Source organism: Entelurus aequoreus, linkage group LG18 (assembly GCF_033978785.1).
Source record: "Entelurus aequoreus isolate RoL-2023_Sb linkage group LG18, RoL_Eaeq_v1.1, whole genome shotgun sequence".
Classification (NCBI taxonomy): Eukaryota; Metazoa; Chordata; class Actinopteri; order Syngnathiformes; family Syngnathidae; genus Entelurus; species Entelurus aequoreus.
The window spans coordinates 12,736,168-12,753,647 of NC_084748.1; the positions used below are offsets into that span (position 1 = coordinate 12,736,168).

Consider the following 17,480-nt stretch of genomic DNA (forward strand, 5'->3'; position numbering starts at 1 on the left):
AATGTTTTTGTCTGAGCGCCATTTCATTTTGAACTTGTTTTTATTTTTATTTCTTTAATGTAATATTTTGCTTTTTTTTGTTTGATTTTTTTTTTTATTGCCAGTTTGAATAGTATGTTATGTTTTTAGTAGACATTTTATGTTTTTATTGCACTCTTACGTTTTCTTCACCAACTTTATTGTCTTGTTTGAGCATCATTTTGTTTTTTCGAGTGTTATTTTATTTTATACGTGCTTTTCATGGTCACGTTAGTTTTTTCCGTACTTGATGGTTTATGTTGTGAGAGTGTAAAAAGTACCGGTAGATCCATTCAAAAGTGTCCACAGTGAATGTGTAAGCGTCATTTTATGTTTGAAAAGTGTTTTTTAGTGGTGTGATGTTTCTGCAGGTACCTGGTGGGCGGCTACTTGTCAGCAGAGGCTGTCGTCAACATGTTCAGCAAGGTCGTCATGGAAACGATGAACTGGCCGTCCGTCAGCAGCACTTTGGACTGTCTGGTCGGACCGGTGCCGGGAGGACCGGGCCTGAGACTGGAGATTCGGTTTGTCGCACCGCACGTTTGGGAGTGAAAAAGTGTGCAGGATGACTCGTGAGTGACAATTCCTCCTTTTCAGGCCCACAAGTGAACGCAGCGCGAGTGACGAGACGCTCTTCATCACGGTGCTGCCGGTCCTGAGGGAGGCCGACGTGGTCCTGACGGCCCAGCCCGAGCTCACGTCTCCCTGGCACCACGCCTGGCACCTCTCCCTCTACCCCTGGGAGACGCGGCGCCTGGCCCAGCTGGACGCCGCCGACGACGGCCGCCGCCGGACCGCGCTCAAGTTGCTCAAGGCGGTGTGTCGCCTCAACCCCGCCCTGCGCCCGCTGGGCTCCGCCCCCCTGGCCAACCTGGTCCTGCACCTGAGCGAGCGCGAGGGCGACTGGAGCGAGCCCAGTCTGCACCTTCGCTTCCGGCAGTGCGTGGCCGAGCTGATCGGCCACCTGGAGCAGGAAGTCCTGCTCAGCTACTTCAAGCCCGCCGTCAACTTGCTGAGCGGCCTGACGGAGGAGCAGGTGGACCAGATGGGCTTCATGTTGTACTGCGCCGCCTCCCAGCCTGAAATCCTGCTCATGTGACACCTTAGCGACATGCTCCACTTCACCGTGCCAACCATCAGGGTGCCTCAGAATGTGCCTGATTGGAAAAAACAATAAACAAAAAAACACTTCAACTCATGGGGGTTAGTTTTGTACACATTTGCAACTGTTCCTGATTGCGTTGCTACGGTTACGCGTTTAGCATACAGGAAGTAAAGTGTGCTCAATCTCGGTGTTACTTATCTTCATGCAAGTGTCCTCATTTTAGCCAAGTATCTTTTTAAAACGGAGTGAATGTTGCAGATGTCCTTGATGAGAGAAAGATGTCAGTGAAAATGACAAATGACAATAAAGCACTTTGTAAGATTGTAATAGTTGTTTGGTTGTCAAAGTTCCTTTAATCAGATTTAGTGCAAAAAGCACATGTCAAAGATCTATTGCCATAAAATTGGATTTTGTGCTGTTTTCCTCTTTATGGATTTCAATTTTATCAGATAAACACAAGAATCTGAAAAGAAAATGTTCATCCAAAATGCAAAAATGCGTGCTTATCTGTGTGACGACAAATGAAAGCCCTACTGCAACAAAAAAACACTTGTCAAAGATCCTCTAGATGACAAGAGTAATCTGCTTTTTTAACAATTTACAACAAATCGCAAACCAAAGATCCTCTATTTACAGGAATCCAATGCTGCTTTTAAAGTCCTACTGCAAAAAAAAAACCCCACTCGTTAAAGATCCTCTATATAACACCAGAAGTCTGCTTTTTAATGACTTACAGCAAATTGCAAACCAAAGATCCTCTATTTAACAAGAATGCAATGCTGTTTTAAAGCTCTACTGAAAAAATATTCGTCAAAGATCTATATGACAAGATTACTCTTGCCATATAGACACAGGAATGCAATGCTGTTTTTAAAGCCCTATACTGCAAAAAAAACACTTGTCAAAGATCCTCTATTTGACAAGAGTAGTCTGTTTTTTTAATGACAAAGCAAAATGCAAACCAAAGATCCTCTATACAACAGAAATGCACTATCTCTTTCTATGGCCTTTTGCAAAATTAGTCTGCTTTTTTAATGACTTACAGCAAAACGCAAACCAAAGATCCTCTATTTAACAGGAATGCATTACTGGTTTTAAAGCCCTACAGCAAAAACAACACTTGTCAAAGACCCTCTATTTGACAAGAGTAGTCTGTTTTTTTTTAATGACAAAGCAAAATGCAAACCAAAGATCCTCTTTACAACAGAAATCCACTAGCCCTTTCTTTGGCCTTTTGCAAAAAAAAAAAAACGCTAGTCAAAGATCCTCTATGGAGCAAGCGTACTCTGGTTTGCATTTCGCTGAGTCTTTAAAACAAAGATCTTCTATACTACAGAAATGCTGTGCTGGTTTTAAAGCGGTACTAGGACACACTGGTCAAAGATTGTTTACGCATAAAGAGTGGTTTGCTATGTTTCTAATTACACAAAACACTTCACAAAGATCTTCTCTAAATGTGAAGCGCTTTGTTGATTTTCCGGACGTGCTTGAATTCAAGTTTGTCGGTGTTTTGTTTTGAAAGTGCATACCGGAAGTGGTTGTGTATTGGCACGTGTGACTTGACGTCGCAGTTGAAAATTGTTTTTGACAATCTGGAAACAGGTCAGCTGCACGGGCGGGCGGTCACGTGTCCAAACATGCGCGCTCTTAGCGGAAGGGAAGAAGTTTATGAGAAACGTTAGAAGGCCGTGAAGTCTGCGGGGGAAAAAGCGGAATAATCCCGGGGAAGTTGTGCTATTTGCGGTGATTTCAGTCAGGGAGGAAGTGAGTCTTCTCCGCGCTCACATGACTTGTTGGAGGACCCGACACAGTGCGAGGTGACCCATGGCCGACTTGGACGGAGAAGTTCCGCGCGCCGGTGCCTGATCGCCGCCGAGGAGATGATCTCGTCGCCGGACTTGCTGCCCTTCACGGGGCCGGAGGGCTTCGGGGAGGAGGCGGCGGAGGGCGACAGCGGGGGGCTGCCAGACGCGCTCTCCGTCCCGCTGCTTTCTTCCACACACCCCTGGAGCTCGACGGCCAAATTCCACTGCGACTTTGTGCTGGTGGCAGAATTCTCCGAGCAGGTCAGCAGATTGAAGATTTCTATTAATATTTACATCATATTTGTACTAATATTTACTTCATGGTAAATATTTGTTCTAATATTTACATCCTGGTAAATATTTGTATTAATATTTACTTCATGGTAAATATGTGTTCTAATATTTACATCATGGTAAATATTTGTATTAATATTTACATCATGGTAAATATTTGTACTAATATTTACATCATGGTGAATATTTGTGCTAATATTTACATCATGGTAAATATGTGTACTAATATTTACATCATGGTAAATATGTGTTCTAATATTTACATCATGGTAAATATTTGTTCTAATATTTACATTGTGGTAAATATTTGTACTAATATTTACATCGTGGTAGATACGTACTAATATTTACATCACGGTAAATATTTCTACTAATATTTACATCATGGTAAATATTTGTTCTAATATTTACATCACGGTGAATATTTGTACTAATATTTACATCATGGTAAATATGCGTTCTAATATTTACATCACGGTAAATATTTGTACTAATATTTACATCACGGTAAATATTTGTACTAATATTTACATCATGGTAAATATGTGTACTAATATTTACATCATGGTAAATATGTGTTCTAATATTTACATCATGGTAAATATTTGTTCTAATATTTACATTGTGGTAAATATTTGTACTAATATTTACATCGTGGTAGATACGTACTAATATTTACATCACGGTAAATATTTCTACTAATATTTACATCATGGTAAATATTTGTTCTAATATTTACATCACGGTGAATATTTGTACTAATATTTACATCATGGTAAATATGCGTTCTAATATTTACATCACGGTAAATATTTGTACTAATATTTACATCACGGTAAATATTTGTACTAATATTTACATCATGGTAAATATGTGTACTAATATTTACATCATGGTAAATATGCGTTCTAATATTTACATCATGGTAAATATGCGTTCTAATATTTACATCATGGTAAACATGCGTTCTAATATTTACATCACGGTAAATATTTGTACTAATATTTACATCATGGTAAATATTTGTACTAATATTTACATCATGGTGAATGTCACATGGTGGCAAGTCCAAGGAATGGAAATATAGAACATTTGAAAGGTGAAGTAGCCAAGTTTGGATTACATAAATATATTATGTATATATGATGCAAATATGTATTGAAACTATTCTAAAACATGATCAAAATTTGACTTTATAAATCTATTCATTCATCCATTTCCTTTCGGGGATCTTCAAAGATCCTATATTAAAGAGTACCGGTTTTTTAATGACTCAAAGAAGCCGGTGAATAATCACCTGTGATCAATCATAATTAATCCAAACTTCAAATGGTGATAAATCTAATTTATAAACAATCATTTGACAGCCCTAAAACAATACAATATTTGTGAAAACATAGTACAAAACTCAAAAATATCGATTACATCACAGGAGTATCAATCCAATACCGACACTACCATCGGTTTCGATGCCATCAATACTTGAATCGATCCACCAAACCCTCTTCATTGGACAGGATTTAAGATGTCATGTGTACGACCCACCACAAGGTGGCAGTGGACTTTACAGTTGTGTGTGTGGTACGTTCACTCTACCCTGTCATGTTTAAAATGAAAATATAGGAAAAACTGCCATTAGCTTTTGTGTGACATATGACGCAAACAATTTTGCAGCAGTTCATTCTATTTAACTATAAGGCATGTGTGCAATCCACCACTAGGTGGCATTAAGCACCAATTTAAGATTAATTGAATTTACTGTATATTTCATGTTAAATATACCCAAAAACATTATATTGTTCCAAAACAGAAAATGACAAAAATATAGAGGCGATGAGGTCATTGCTGGAAAAAATCAAAGCATTCAGTGTGATTGTCATACCACTCACAGCCACTAGGGGGCAATACCTCATATAAATACACTGTTGCAGAAGTAGTGCTTACTGTGTTTGTGCGTCCAGGTGGGTCCAACACCTGTCATGACCATCCCAGACGACCCCAAAGTCATCGGCTCCTTCGACCTCAACCACTTCTCCGTGCGCATCATGTCGGTGGACTACCAGGCGTCGGGACCTGGCCACGCCCCCTCCGCCTCCACGGGCCCCCGCCTCAGCTTCAGCGAAGACTCCAAGGTGGTCCTGGGCGACTCGGCGGAGAGCGCCTTCGCCTACGTGCAGCACGTGACGCTGTACGACCTGGAGGCGCGCGGCATGGTGCGGCCCTTCTGCATGGCGTACGTGTGCTCGGACCAGAACAAGCTCATGGAGAACTTCGCCCGGCTGGCGGCCGGCTTCTCCCGAGCGTCCGAGAGCCTGAAGACGGGCAACAGGCAGGCCTTTTCTCTGGAGCTGCAGCGGAAACTACAGGAGCTTCAGTAAGTTTGAACTCTTAACCCTGTAAGACCCAAATATAGAAAAACCTAAAAAAAAAAATTTTTGACCTTTTAGATGTTGTAGGAGGCATTTGAACACAACACAAGGGTATAATGTATACTATCCATGTATAGAGAAAATACTTCAGGCAGTGATGTAGTGGAGGGAATACAACCTGTTTGAGCCCACTGTAACAAGCCAGCATTTTGACTAGCACATTCACCCAGTGTTGTATATTTGCGACAATTATATAACAAGCTCTAAATGAAATTTGATACATCTGTTCCACAATAACTACATATGTACATGCTCTAGACCAGGGGTGTCAAACTCAAATACAGAGTGGGCCAAAATTTTAAACTGAACAAAGCCGCGGGCCAAGGTTGAACAAATTTACCTTTTAATAGGGACCCAAACAAGTTTTGCATTGAATATTGAACAAGCAAGGCTTATATAACTTTATAGTGACATGCAAAATCGAGTTTCAAATAATAAAATAATGGCATATCAAATACAAATTGAATGCCTCTTTTCTATTTGCAGCCTTCTGAGGTAAATATCAACATTGACTTTTTCCACAGGCTAATAAATTTGAAAACAAAATCACAATGAATAAACCAACCATTCAGGACTTTAAACTGCTCAGTTTGCAACACACTGATCTAATCTGATATGCCTAAGTCAGATACCTGCCATCTTTGCTTGGATGCTAATGTCGGGGCTCAGGCTTTGAGCTGAGGCAACCTTCATTATCGAACAAAGGTGTTCATCAGTCATTATATCTCGTAGTCCGCCGGGACCACAGAGTTGAGGGCGTGCCTTAAAGGCACTGCCTTTAACGTCGACTACGAGCTGTCGTCACGTCTGCTTTTCATGCATTCTAACAACGTGCCGGCCTGATCACAAAATATGTGCGCCGTCTGTATGCACAAACATGTGAATGCAAGGCATACTTAATCAACAGCTATACAGGTTACACAGAGGGTGCCCGTATAAACAACTTTTACACTGTTAGAAATATACGCCACACTGTGTGAACCCACACCAAACAAGAATGACAAACACATTTTGGGAGAACATCCGCACCGTAACACAACATAAACACAACAGAACAAATACCCAGAACCTCTTGCAGCACTAACTCTTCCGGGACGCTACAATATACACCCCCCGCTACCACCAAACCCCCCCTCACACACACACACACCTTGTCGCGTCCCGGAAGAGTTAGTGCTGCAAAGGGTTCTGGGTATTTGTTCTGTTGTGTTTATGTTGTGTTACGGTGCGGATGTTCTCCCGAAATGTGTTTGTCATTCTTGTTTGGTGTGGGTTCACAGTGTGGCGCATATTTGTAACAGTGTAAAAGTTGTTTATACGGGCACCCTCAGTGTAACCTGTATCGCTGTTGATTAAGTATGCGTTGCATTCACTTGTGTGTGTGTGTGCAGAAGCCGCATGTGAAATCATGTGATTGGGCCAGCAGTCGGACTGGATGAAAAGCAGACGTGACTATTATTGGGAGGGGCAGTGAAATTGGGAGTCTCCCGGGAGGGTTGGCAAGTATGAGAATTAGTGGTGAATGAGGTGTTACCGCGGCACCGCCGCTGTATATAATCGGCGGGCCAGCTCCAGTGCTAATTTGATAACGCCTCAAGGGCCAAGTGAAATTACACGGGCCAGAGTTTGACACCCCTGCTCTACACATTGTAATAACATTGTGAAGCGCTTTGAGTGCCTAGAAAAGCGCTATATAAATCTAACCCATTAATAATAACAACCCAAAAAATTATATAAGACATTTTACTTACTTGAATCTGATGAATCCAGTCCAATGAAACAAATAGATGTTTTTCGAAGGAAACCTTGAGAGGTTGTGTGAGTTCATGGCCAGAAGGCGTGACTTATAAACACATTTACGATCCAATAGCCTTGTGAGACTGAACAATAGGACCCAATGACTAAAAAATATATATATATATATAAGGGATTGTTTTTTAGGATGGTTAAAGGTAATGTTGTAATTTTACAACAAGGGGTGTTACAGGGTTAAGCTCCGCCCACAGAGCTGTGATCATGTGACTGTTTCAGGTACGCACGCTCGACGCTGCTGGAGTATGGCGAGGGAGGAAAGCCGGACGAATTGGAAGCGTTGGAGCGCTCCATCTTCACTCACAAAGATCTCCTCCGCCAGGTGACTTCCTACCCAAACAGGAAGCTCAAACAGCCTGACTTCCTGCCTTACGACCCCGCCTTGACAGACGCGGCCGCAGCCCCGCCTCCTCTTCTGTCACCGCCCCGCCCCCGCAGGTCAGAGCGTCACCTGAAGTCAATAGACGAGCTGTGCAACGCCTACTTCCTGTCACTGACGAGAGAGCAGCTGGCTCACACGGAGTACCGTCTCCGTGGCGACGCCGGCGCCCTGCGTAACGCTCACATCGCCCGCTCGCTCTCCAAGAAGCTGCGACTCACCGACTTCCTCTTTGAGCTGTGGCGCCCGGATGATGATGACGATGCTGATGAAGAAGAGGCGGAGGAGGAGATTGGCGGCAAGGAAGCGTCGCTGAAAGCAACAGGAAGTCAAAGCCAGGAGCCGCGGTCTTTCTGCTCCTGCGTGGAGGAGCTGCCCATCAAAATGGAGGCGGGAGAAGTCGTGACCTCCGACCCTCAGGTCACCACGGAGACGGGAAGCATCAGCAGCAACGACAGTATCGAGGTCCTCGGGACGGAGCGCTCGTATCGCACGCAGCGGGACGCCGACACCGCCTTCCACCTCCCGACGCTCGCTTCAAAGTCCGAGGCGGCGCCGCGGCGAGCGAGAGGATACGCCAGACGAGCCAACAGCGAGGACAGCATCGAAATCCTGAGCACCACCGAGTCCATCGTCCCCGAGGACCTCGCCGCCATCACGGAGGAAGAGGCGGAGCGACAGCCTCTTAGCAACGGCCTCTCAGAAAAGTGGGAGGAGCCAACAGAAATTAAGACCTGTGATGACAAACTGTTTAGCGGTGATGTCACGGTGGAGGTGGCATCTTGGGCGAGGAGCCTCGCTGATGAAGATGGCCGCCTAGGGAGTAGTCCAGGTCACCAGACGCCGCCTGACCTCGCCATGAACTTTAGCACGCCGCTCGACATTGACCGCTGGTCGACCCACGCTCCTCTCCGGCCGCCCAGCGCCGCAGACGAGGCATGGGACAGCAGCAGCTTCACCGGCTCCTCGGACCCGCCGTCCCCGCTGCAGAAGGTCCACGGCGCCGCCTCGGATAAGACCACACGGAGGAAGGCGGGGCGGCGAGCTCTACGCTTCCTCAAGCAGAACTCCTTCTCTCACGACGCCGTGTTCTGTCTGCTGAGCGGCCGACCGCTGGTGGTCGTGAGTCGCGATGAAGGTCTGCTGAGGAAGACTGTGGACGGACTGAGTCTCTTCCTGCCGGCGCCCGGTGTCGGCGTGGTGATGCCGTGTCTGAGCACGCCGCTCCAGCTGAGTGACCTGCTCACCTGGAGGCTGATAGGCGTCCACAGGTGACTTTCTTACATTTTGATGTGGGGGTGTAGGGGGTAGCGGGGGTGTATATTGTAGCATACCGGAAGAGTTAGTGCTGCAAGGGGTTCTGGGTATTTTTTCTGTTGTGTTTATGTTGTGTTACGGTGCGGATGTTCTCCCGAAATGTGTTTGTCATTCTTGTTTGGTGTGGATTCACAGTGTGGCGCATATTTGTAACAGTGTTAAAGTTGTTTATACGGACACCCTCAGTGTGACCTGTATGGCTGTTGACCAAGTATGACTTGCATTCACTTGTGTGTGAAAAGCCGTAGATATTATGTGATTGGGCCGGCACGCAAAGGCAGTGCCTTTAAGGTTTATTGGCACTCTGTTCTTCTCCCTACGTCCGTGTACACAGCGGCGTTTTAAATAGTCATAAATTTTACTTTATGAAACCGATACTGATCATTTTGAAACAAATACAGATAATTCCTGATATTACATTTTAAAGCATTTATCGGTCGAAAATATCGGCAGTCTGATATCAGGCATCCCTAGTTTTCACCTCCGGGAAGAAGTCACGTGTCAGAATACAAGCAATAGGCGGAACTGAGCGACTATCATCGGCTCTTTTGCTACAATTTTATTTACGATTTAGAATGCATAAAAAATTCCTGTTTATCAAATGTCTTTTTGTGGTTGATCAGGTCGTCATCCTCGCCGTCTTCCACCACGCTTCACTCCCTGACGCGCTACAGTCGCTATCTGGGCCTGCTGGACTTGGACCAGAGGACGCTGCGCTGTCCGTCCTACGCTGGCTCGCTCATCAAGACCCTGGCCGATCGCTCCACCAACATCCTGCGCGGAGCCACCTACCTGCTGCACCTGGAGAGCGGGCTGACGGCGCTGGCCAATCGGGCTCTGCTGTTCACGTTCGATACCGACGAGCTCCGGCACGGAAAAGACATCCCGTCCGTGGCGGGCGACTTGACCATATTGCGTTACTTGTCGGACCTCATCAAGCGGCACCACGCGGGACGCGGACCGCCGGTGCTACGCTTCTCCTACGTGCCGCTGCACGTCCACAGAAACACCACGACAACTTGAAAACTGCCAGATCAAGAATATGCCAAATAAATTATTGAACCTATCTTCTGTTTGTGTTTTCACCCTTTATTGTAACGTCTTCAAGTTTAAACACAAGTTGACGTTTTAAAAAGGCACAGAAACTTCATCTGAGGATCTTTTGTAGCGAAATGCCCAACGAGCGGCCCGCAAATTGTTTTTCTGTTACGTCGCGATTACAAAAGGATTACAATTTTAAATTGAACATTCAGTTTTTCATCTGCAATTACAATCGGCCATCAAAAAAATGTAAACAGCCAGTATTTTTTTTTTTTTTTTATCAAATCAGAGCAGAAAAAGTAATTCAAAAGGAAGTAAATAAATGAGTATTGAGTCATCTTTAGTCTTCATCTTTTAATTGGACTATAGTTTAGAATATTTACATAGTGTTTGGAAAATAGGGAAACTTATTTGTATTTTTAGTTAAAGAAAATGTATTTGCCATTCATCAGTTTCAAACTGATGAATGGCAAATACACAAGACCCTTCAACATATACATATAATCATAAGAAATATATCGTTTTTACAGTCTCTGCATCAAGCCATTGATTGGCAGTTCTGGTTGTAGCCAAAAAGTGGGAGGGGTTTCAAAGCTTTTGAAAACTGCATCTCTCCCCCACATCAAGCAGCTGCTATAAGAAAACTTTTGACGGATGGCATGTGGTCGTCATGAGATGGAGGGAAAAAAAAGGGGCTTGGCTTACCAAGCTGGGCCGTGAGTGCACAGGCAGAGGAACGGGGGGGAGGGTGCTACAGGCGTTTCCTGCTAAAACGCAGCGTCTGCAGCTGTGCCAAGCTTCAAAGCTTCACGACTTGCTGGTGCCAGCGTCTGGCTTGAGGATCCAGAAGGTGTCTAATGGAGTGAAGAGCACTGGTGGGGTCCGCTGGTGAAGATGGAGACACAAAAATGTTTTTACACAGGGGTGTCCAAACTTGTTCCACAGAGGGCCACACACTGAAAATGAAAGCTTGATTTTTAAAACCATTACAATATACATTGCAAGTTACCTAAGGGCTCAATTCTGGTGAATGTTTAAGGTCCCGGGGACCCAAAAGGGTCTCAGTAATTCAAGTGTTAAAAAAAAGTCATATATACAGTTGTGCTCATAAGTTTACATACCCTGGGAGAATTTATGATTTCTTGGACATTCAGAGAATATGAATGATAACACAAAAACCTTTCTTCCACTCACGCTTAATGGTTGTGTGAAGCTATTTATTGGCAAACAACTGTGTTTAATCTTTTTAAATCAAAATGACAAAAGAAAGTACCCAAATGACCCTGATCAAAAGTTTACATACCTCAGTGACTTTGATCTGATAACATGCACAAAAGTTGACGCAAACAGGTTTGAATTGCTAATCAAGGTTCCAATCCTCACCTGTGACATGTTTGTTTGTAATGAATGTGTGTGTATAAAAGGTCAGTGAGTTTCTGGGCTTCTGACAGACCATTGCATCTTTCATCCAGTGCTGCACAGATGTTTCTGGATTCTGAGTCATGGGGAAGGCAAAAGAATTGTCAAAGGATCTGCGAGAAAAGGTAATTGAACTGCATAAAATAGGACAGGGGTATAAAAAGATATCCAAGGAATTGAGAATGCCAATCAGCACTGTTCAAACGCTGATTAAGAAGTGGAACGTGCAAAGAAAAATCCACAAATAACTTCATCTGAAATACAGGACTCTCTGAAAAATTGTGGTGTGGCTGTTTCAAGATGCACAATAAGGAGGCATTTGAAGAAAAATGGGCTGCATGGTCGAGTGGCCAAAAAGTTCAATTTTGGTCTCATCACTCCAAATTACTTTGTTCCAGAAGTTTTGAGGCTTGTCTCTGTGCTGTTTGGCGTAATGTAAGCGGGATACTTTGTGACATTTTCGCAGAAATGGCTTTCTTCTGGCGACTCGACAATGCAGCACATTTTTCTTCAAGTGCCTCCTTATTGTGCATCTTGAAACAGCCACACCACAATTTTTCAGAGAGTCCTGTATTTCAGCTGAAGTTATTTGTGGATTTTTCTTTGCATCTCGAACAATTTTCCTGGCAGTTGTGGCTGAAATCTTTGCTGGTCTACCTGAATCCCTCATTTTCCACTTCTTAATCAGCGTTTGAACACTGCTGATTGGCATTCTCAATTCCTTGGATATCTTTTTATACCCCTTTCCTGTTTTATGCAGTTCAATTACCTTTTCTCGCAGATCCTCTGAAACTTATTTTGCCTTCCCCATGACTCAGAATCCAGAAACATCTGTGCAGCACTGGATGAAAGATGCAATGGTCTGTCAGAAGCCCAGAAACTCAGACCTTTTATACACACACATTAATTACAAACAAACATGTCACAGGTGAGGATTGGAACCTTGATTAGCCATTTAAAAACCTGTTTGTGTCAACTTTTGTAGATGTTATCAGATCAAAGTCACTGGGGTACGTAAACTTTTGATCAGGGTCATTTGGGTATTTTCTTTTGCCATTTTGATTTAAAAAGAGTAAACAGTTGTTTTGCAATAAATAGCTTCACACAACCATTACGCATGAGTGGAAGAAAGGTTTGTGTGTTATCATTCATATTCTCTGAAGAATGGCCAAGAAATCATAAATTCTCCCAGGGTACAGTATGTAAACTTATGAGCACAACTGTATATATTTTTTTACTTTCAAAATTTAAAAATCTACTTCAGATCTGTTGCCATAAAATGTGTATTTCTTTGTTTTATGCCCTTTTGTTGTGAAAGAAAAGCATTTTTCAAAATGTATTAGTTGATGTGAAGTAATTAGAGCCTTAAACAGGTAAATAATTCATAACCACATTGCTTTTGGTTAATTAATATTTTTAAACAACCGTTTACAAAAAAAACAATTCAAAAGATTCAAAAGGCGCCCTCAACTCTTTAGTGTAAAAAAAAAAAAAGTCCTATCAATATATATTATTTTTACTTTCAACACCTTAATCTCTAGATCTACTTCAGATCTTTCAATTATACATTTTATTATTTTTTTTAACAATGACAGTTCTAATGTTAAAAAAAAACAGCCTGCATGGCAGCTTTGTATTATGTGTCAATTTTGCAACATTTTCTTATTACATTGCACCGTTTTTTTTACTCCATCTTTTTTTTTTTTGTCACAGTAGTTTTAAAATGTGCATCAGGCTATTTTTTGGGCCACTATTTGGACACCCTTGCACTAGAAAATTATATCACAACTTGAAACATTTTTTTTTGTCTCAGGAAGTTCTCCGTGCTTTAAAAAAACAACAAAAAATCCACCTGTGGTCTCTTCCAGCTCCCGATAGATCTTCTGCATGATAGCGTTGTGGAGTATGTCATCGCACGAATTCCAGAACCAGCAGAGCACCCACATGTTACTCTGGCATTCAGAAAGAAAAGAAAAAAACACATACTGTAATGAAAATATCAAATACCTTTGAACTACTGAAAATGTGTTAAAATATGCACAGCTACTGTGTTGCCTGTGCTAATAGTTTTCTGACATGTACACCACACCGTGGCAGTGTTGTCAAACCCCCTCGTTTGACCCCATAAGTGAATTTCTCACACAGTCCCAGAAGACACACATTGTGACTTTAGGGTGTTTAGTGAACCAACAGGAAAACATTGGTTAAAAAACATGGCTGCCATCAAGCAAAACAGCTTTGCAGGAATAACCAACTAATTTTTGAAAGTAGTTGACCATTCATTTCGTTTATATAAAACTTTCCTTTGGTATAGCTCGGTTGGTAGAGCGGCCGTGCCAGCAACTTGAGGGTTGCAGGTTCGATCCCCGCTTCCGCCATCCTAGTCACTGCTGTTGTGTCCTTGGGCAAGACACTTTACTCACCTGCTCCCAGTGCCACCCACACTGGTTTAAATGTAACTTAGATATTGGGTTTCACTATGTAAAGCGCTTTGAGTCACTAGAGAAAAGCGCTATATAAATATAATTCACTTCACTTCACTTCACTTCACAGGGGTCCGCAGAGGTACTGCAGGGGGGACGTAAATTTTTTTTGGTTGATATTCCACCTGTAGTTTTTCCACAAAAGTACCGTATTTTTCGGAGTATAAGTCGCTCCGGCCGAAAATGCATAATATAAGTCGCATTTTTTGGGGAAATTTTTTTGATAAAACCCAACACCAAGAATAGACATTTGAAAGGCAATTTAAAATAAATAAAGAATAGTGAACAACAGGCTGAATAAGTGTACGTTATATGACGCATAAATAACCAACTGAGAACGTGCCTGGTATGTTAACGTAACATATTATGGTAAGAGTCATTCAAATAACTATAACATATAGAACATGCTATACGTTTACCAAACAATCTGTCACTCCTAATCACTAAATCCCATGAAATCTTATACGTTTAGTCTCTTACGTGAATGAGCTAAATAATATTATTTGATACTTTACGGTAATGTGTTAATAATTTTACACATAAGTCGCTCCTGAGTATAAGTCGCACCAAACTATGAAAAAAACTGCGACTTATAGTCCGAAAAATACGGTAAATGTCTTTAAAGGCCTACTGAAATGAAATTTTTGTATTTAAACGGAGATAGCACATCCATTCTATGTGTCATACTTGATCATTTCGCGATATTGCCATATTTTTGCTGAAAGGATTTAGTAGAGAACATCGACGATAAAGTTCGCAACTTTTGGTTGCTGATAAAAAAAAGCCTTGCCTGTACCGGAAGTAGCGTGACGTCACAGGTTGAAAGGCTCCTCACATTTCCCCATTGTTTACACCAGCAGCGAGAGCGATTCGGACAGAGAAAGCGACGATTACCCCATTAATTTGAGCCAGGATGAAAGATTCGTGGATGAGGAACGTCAGAGTGAAGGACTAGATTGCAGTGCAGGACAATACATCGGCGAAACACTTTAGCTACGGAGCTAACGTGATAGCATCGGGCTTAACTGCATATATAAACAGAAGAAATAAGCCCCTGACTGGAAGGATAGACAGAAAATCAACAATACTATTAAACCATGGACATGTAACTACACGGTTAATGCTTTCCAGCCTGGCGAAGCTTAACAATGCTGTTGCTAACGACGCCATTGAAGCTAACTTAGCAACGGGACCTCACAGAGCTATGCTAAAAACATTAGCTATCCACCTACGCCAGCCAGCCCTCATCTGCTCATCAACACCCGTGCTCACCTGCGTTCCAGCGATCGACGGAGCGACGAAGGACTTCACCCGATCATCCGTGCGGTCGGCGGCTAGCGTCGGCTAGCGCGTCTGCTATCCAAGTCAAAGTTCTCCTGCTTGTGTTGCTGCAGCCAGCCGCTAATACACCGGTCCCACCTACAACTTTCTTCTTTGCAGTCTTCATTGTTCATTAAACAAATTGCAAAAGATTCACCAACACAGATGTCCAGAATACTGTGGAATTTTGAGATGAAAACAGAGCTTTTTGTATTGGATTCAATGTGTCCGAATACTTCCGTTTCAACGATTGACGTCACGCGCATACGTCATCATACATAGACGTTTTCAACCGGAAGTTTAGCAGGAAATTTAAAATTGCACTTTATAAGTTAACCTGGCCGTATTGGCATGTGTTGCAATGTTAAGATTTCATCATTGATATATCAACTATCAGACTGCGTGGTCGGTAGTAGTGGCTTTCAGTAGGCCTTTAAATACACAATGTTAGTTTATAAATTGCAGTGACATGGCCACCTGTACTCTGTGTACTTTGCAGGTTTGAAACGCAAACGTGAATAAATAATTATACTGTATTATTATAATAATCAAAGCATTAAAGATACCTAATTGTAAGCACTCAAGTTAGCACTCAAGCTAGCCGTTAGCGGTGCTAGCCACCAGCTAGCAATTAGCGCTCTGGTGACCCGCTAGTTATTTGCGGCGCTATATTGTATTCTTTGAATACCTGTGCGCAGTTGGCCCACCTTATCATTGCAAATATCAAAATAACAATGCCATTTGTTGGTGCCGTAAACATTTTGTCTATTGTAATTTTATGCTATGGTGCTAGTTATTAATAATAAAACGTTGACTTAAAAACTGAGATGGACAAAAAAAAATTGTGCAGCACAGACAAAGGGGGGACACATTTGGGGAGAGTTTGACCAGGTTGGGGGGCTGGTTATGAATAATAAGATGTTAACATAAAAACTAGAGATGTCCGATAATATCGGCCGATAAATGCTTTAAAATGTAATATCGGAAATTATCTGTATCGTTTTTTTATTATCGGTATCGAGTTGTTTTTGGGTTTTTTATTAAATCAACATTAAAAACACAAGATACACTTACAATTAGAGCACCAACCCAAAAAACCTCCCTCCCCCATTTACACTCATTCACACCAAAGGGTTGTTTCTTTCTGTTATTAATGTTCTGGTTCCTACATTATACATCAATATGTATCAATACAGTCTGCAAGCACACATGATTGTGCGTGGTGCTGGTCCACTAATAGTACTAACCTTTAACAGTTAATTTTACTCATTTTCATTAATTACTAGTTTCTATGTAACTGTTTTTATATTGTTTTACTTTTTTTTTTATTCAAGAAAATGTTTTTAATTTATTTATCTTATTTTTTTTATTTTTATTTTTTAAAAATGACCTTATCTTCACCATACCTGGTTGTCCAAATTAGGCATAATAATGTGTTAATTCCACGACTGTATATATCTGTATCGGTTGATATCGGTATCGGTAATTAAGAGTTGGACAATATCGGAATATCGGATATCGGCAAAAAAGCCATTATCGGACATCCCTAATAAAAACAATAAGACATTAACATAAAAACTATAACAGTTGGGACGAAATCTTTGCAGCACAAATGTAGCCCAAACAGACGGGACAAGTTTGGTGGAATTTTGACAAGGTGGGTTGGTGGGAGCTGGATGACGTCACTAGTCAGAAAACGTATTTCAGAATAACTTAAAAACTAACAAAACATTTTTACAGCACAAAGTGTTATTTTTAATATTTGCAATAAGGGGGGCCAACTTCACGTTGAAGACCCCTAATTTACAGGATAACCCGTAGTGTGCAAATAACTAGTTCAGTGGTTCTTAACCTTGTTGGAGGTACCGAACCCCACCAGTTTCATAAAATGATGTTGTATTAAAGAAATAATAAATATATATTTTACAAACAGAAAGTTACAGGAATGTACACATAATCCCATGTTTACATCTCATTGTGCAACATGTGAATGTTTTAGTGGGAACTAAATGCGATATCTGAAAGGCGTACACATTATTTCCAAAGCAGGACCCCCCA

The 17,480-nt window shown here is 42.0% G+C and overlaps 3 protein-coding genes across 3 annotated transcripts in view; 2 read left to right on the top strand and 1 right to left on the bottom strand.

Annotated features, from left to right (window-relative positions):
• Positions 1–366: 366 nt before the first annotated feature.
• LOC133633818 (mitochondrial dynamics protein MID51-like) lies at positions 367–1,429 on the top strand. Its single transcript, XM_062026540.1, has 2 exons — positions 367–542; positions 616–1,429. Exons 1-2 carry the CDS (start codon positions 433–435, stop codon positions 1,115–1,117), a joined length of 612 nt encoding a protein of 203 aa, XP_061882524.1. The 5' UTR covers positions 367–432; the 3' UTR covers positions 1,118–1,429.
• Positions 1,430–2,721: 1,292 nt separating this feature from the next.
• LOC133633811 (guanine nucleotide exchange protein SMCR8-like) lies at positions 2,722–10,216 on the top strand. The gene is made up of 4 exons (XM_062026530.1): positions 2,722–3,189; positions 5,184–5,596; positions 7,683–9,113; positions 9,783–10,216. The coding sequence occupies exons 1-4, from the start codon at positions 3,004–3,006 to the stop codon at positions 10,180–10,182; spliced, it is 2,430 nt and encodes an 809-aa protein (XP_061882514.1). The 5' UTR covers positions 2,722–3,003; the 3' UTR covers positions 10,183–10,216.
• Positions 10,217–10,552: 336 nt separating this feature from the next.
• The window catches only part of LOC133633810 (uncharacterized), a 36,010-nt gene continuing 29,082 nt past the window's right edge, over positions 10,553–17,480 (bottom strand). Inside the window, exons 31-32 of the mRNA XM_062026528.1 lie at positions 13,472–13,571; positions 10,553–11,085 (exon numbers count right to left, since the gene is read on the bottom strand). Of these exons, the coding sequence (XP_061882512.1) occupies positions 11,000–11,085; positions 13,472–13,571 (186 nt within the window). The 3' untranslated portion in view covers positions 10,553–10,999. The remainder of the gene's footprint in view (positions 11,086–13,471; positions 13,572–17,480) is intronic.

Bases quoted from the DNA above. Each gene is read 5' to 3' on its own strand.
- LOC133633811 (XM_062026530.1), top strand. From the start codon at position 3,004: ATGATCTCGTCGCCGGACTTGCTGCCCTTCACGGGGCCGGAGGGCTTC. The intron at 5,597-7,682 runs GTAAGTTTGAAC...TGACTGTTTCAG, and splicing joins CGGAAACTACAGGAGCTTCA to GTACGCACGCTCGACGCTGC. The intron at 9,114-9,782 runs GTGACTTTCTTA...GTGGTTGATCAG, and splicing joins AGGCTGATAGGCGTCCACAG to GTCGTCATCCTCGCCGTCTT.
- LOC133633818 (XM_062026540.1), top strand. From the start codon at position 433: ATGTTCAGCAAGGTCGTCATGGAAACGATGAACTGGCCGTCCGTCAGC. The intron at 543-615 runs GTTTGTCGCACC...CCTCCTTTTCAG, and splicing joins GGCCTGAGACTGGAGATTCG to GCCCACAAGTGAACGCAGCG.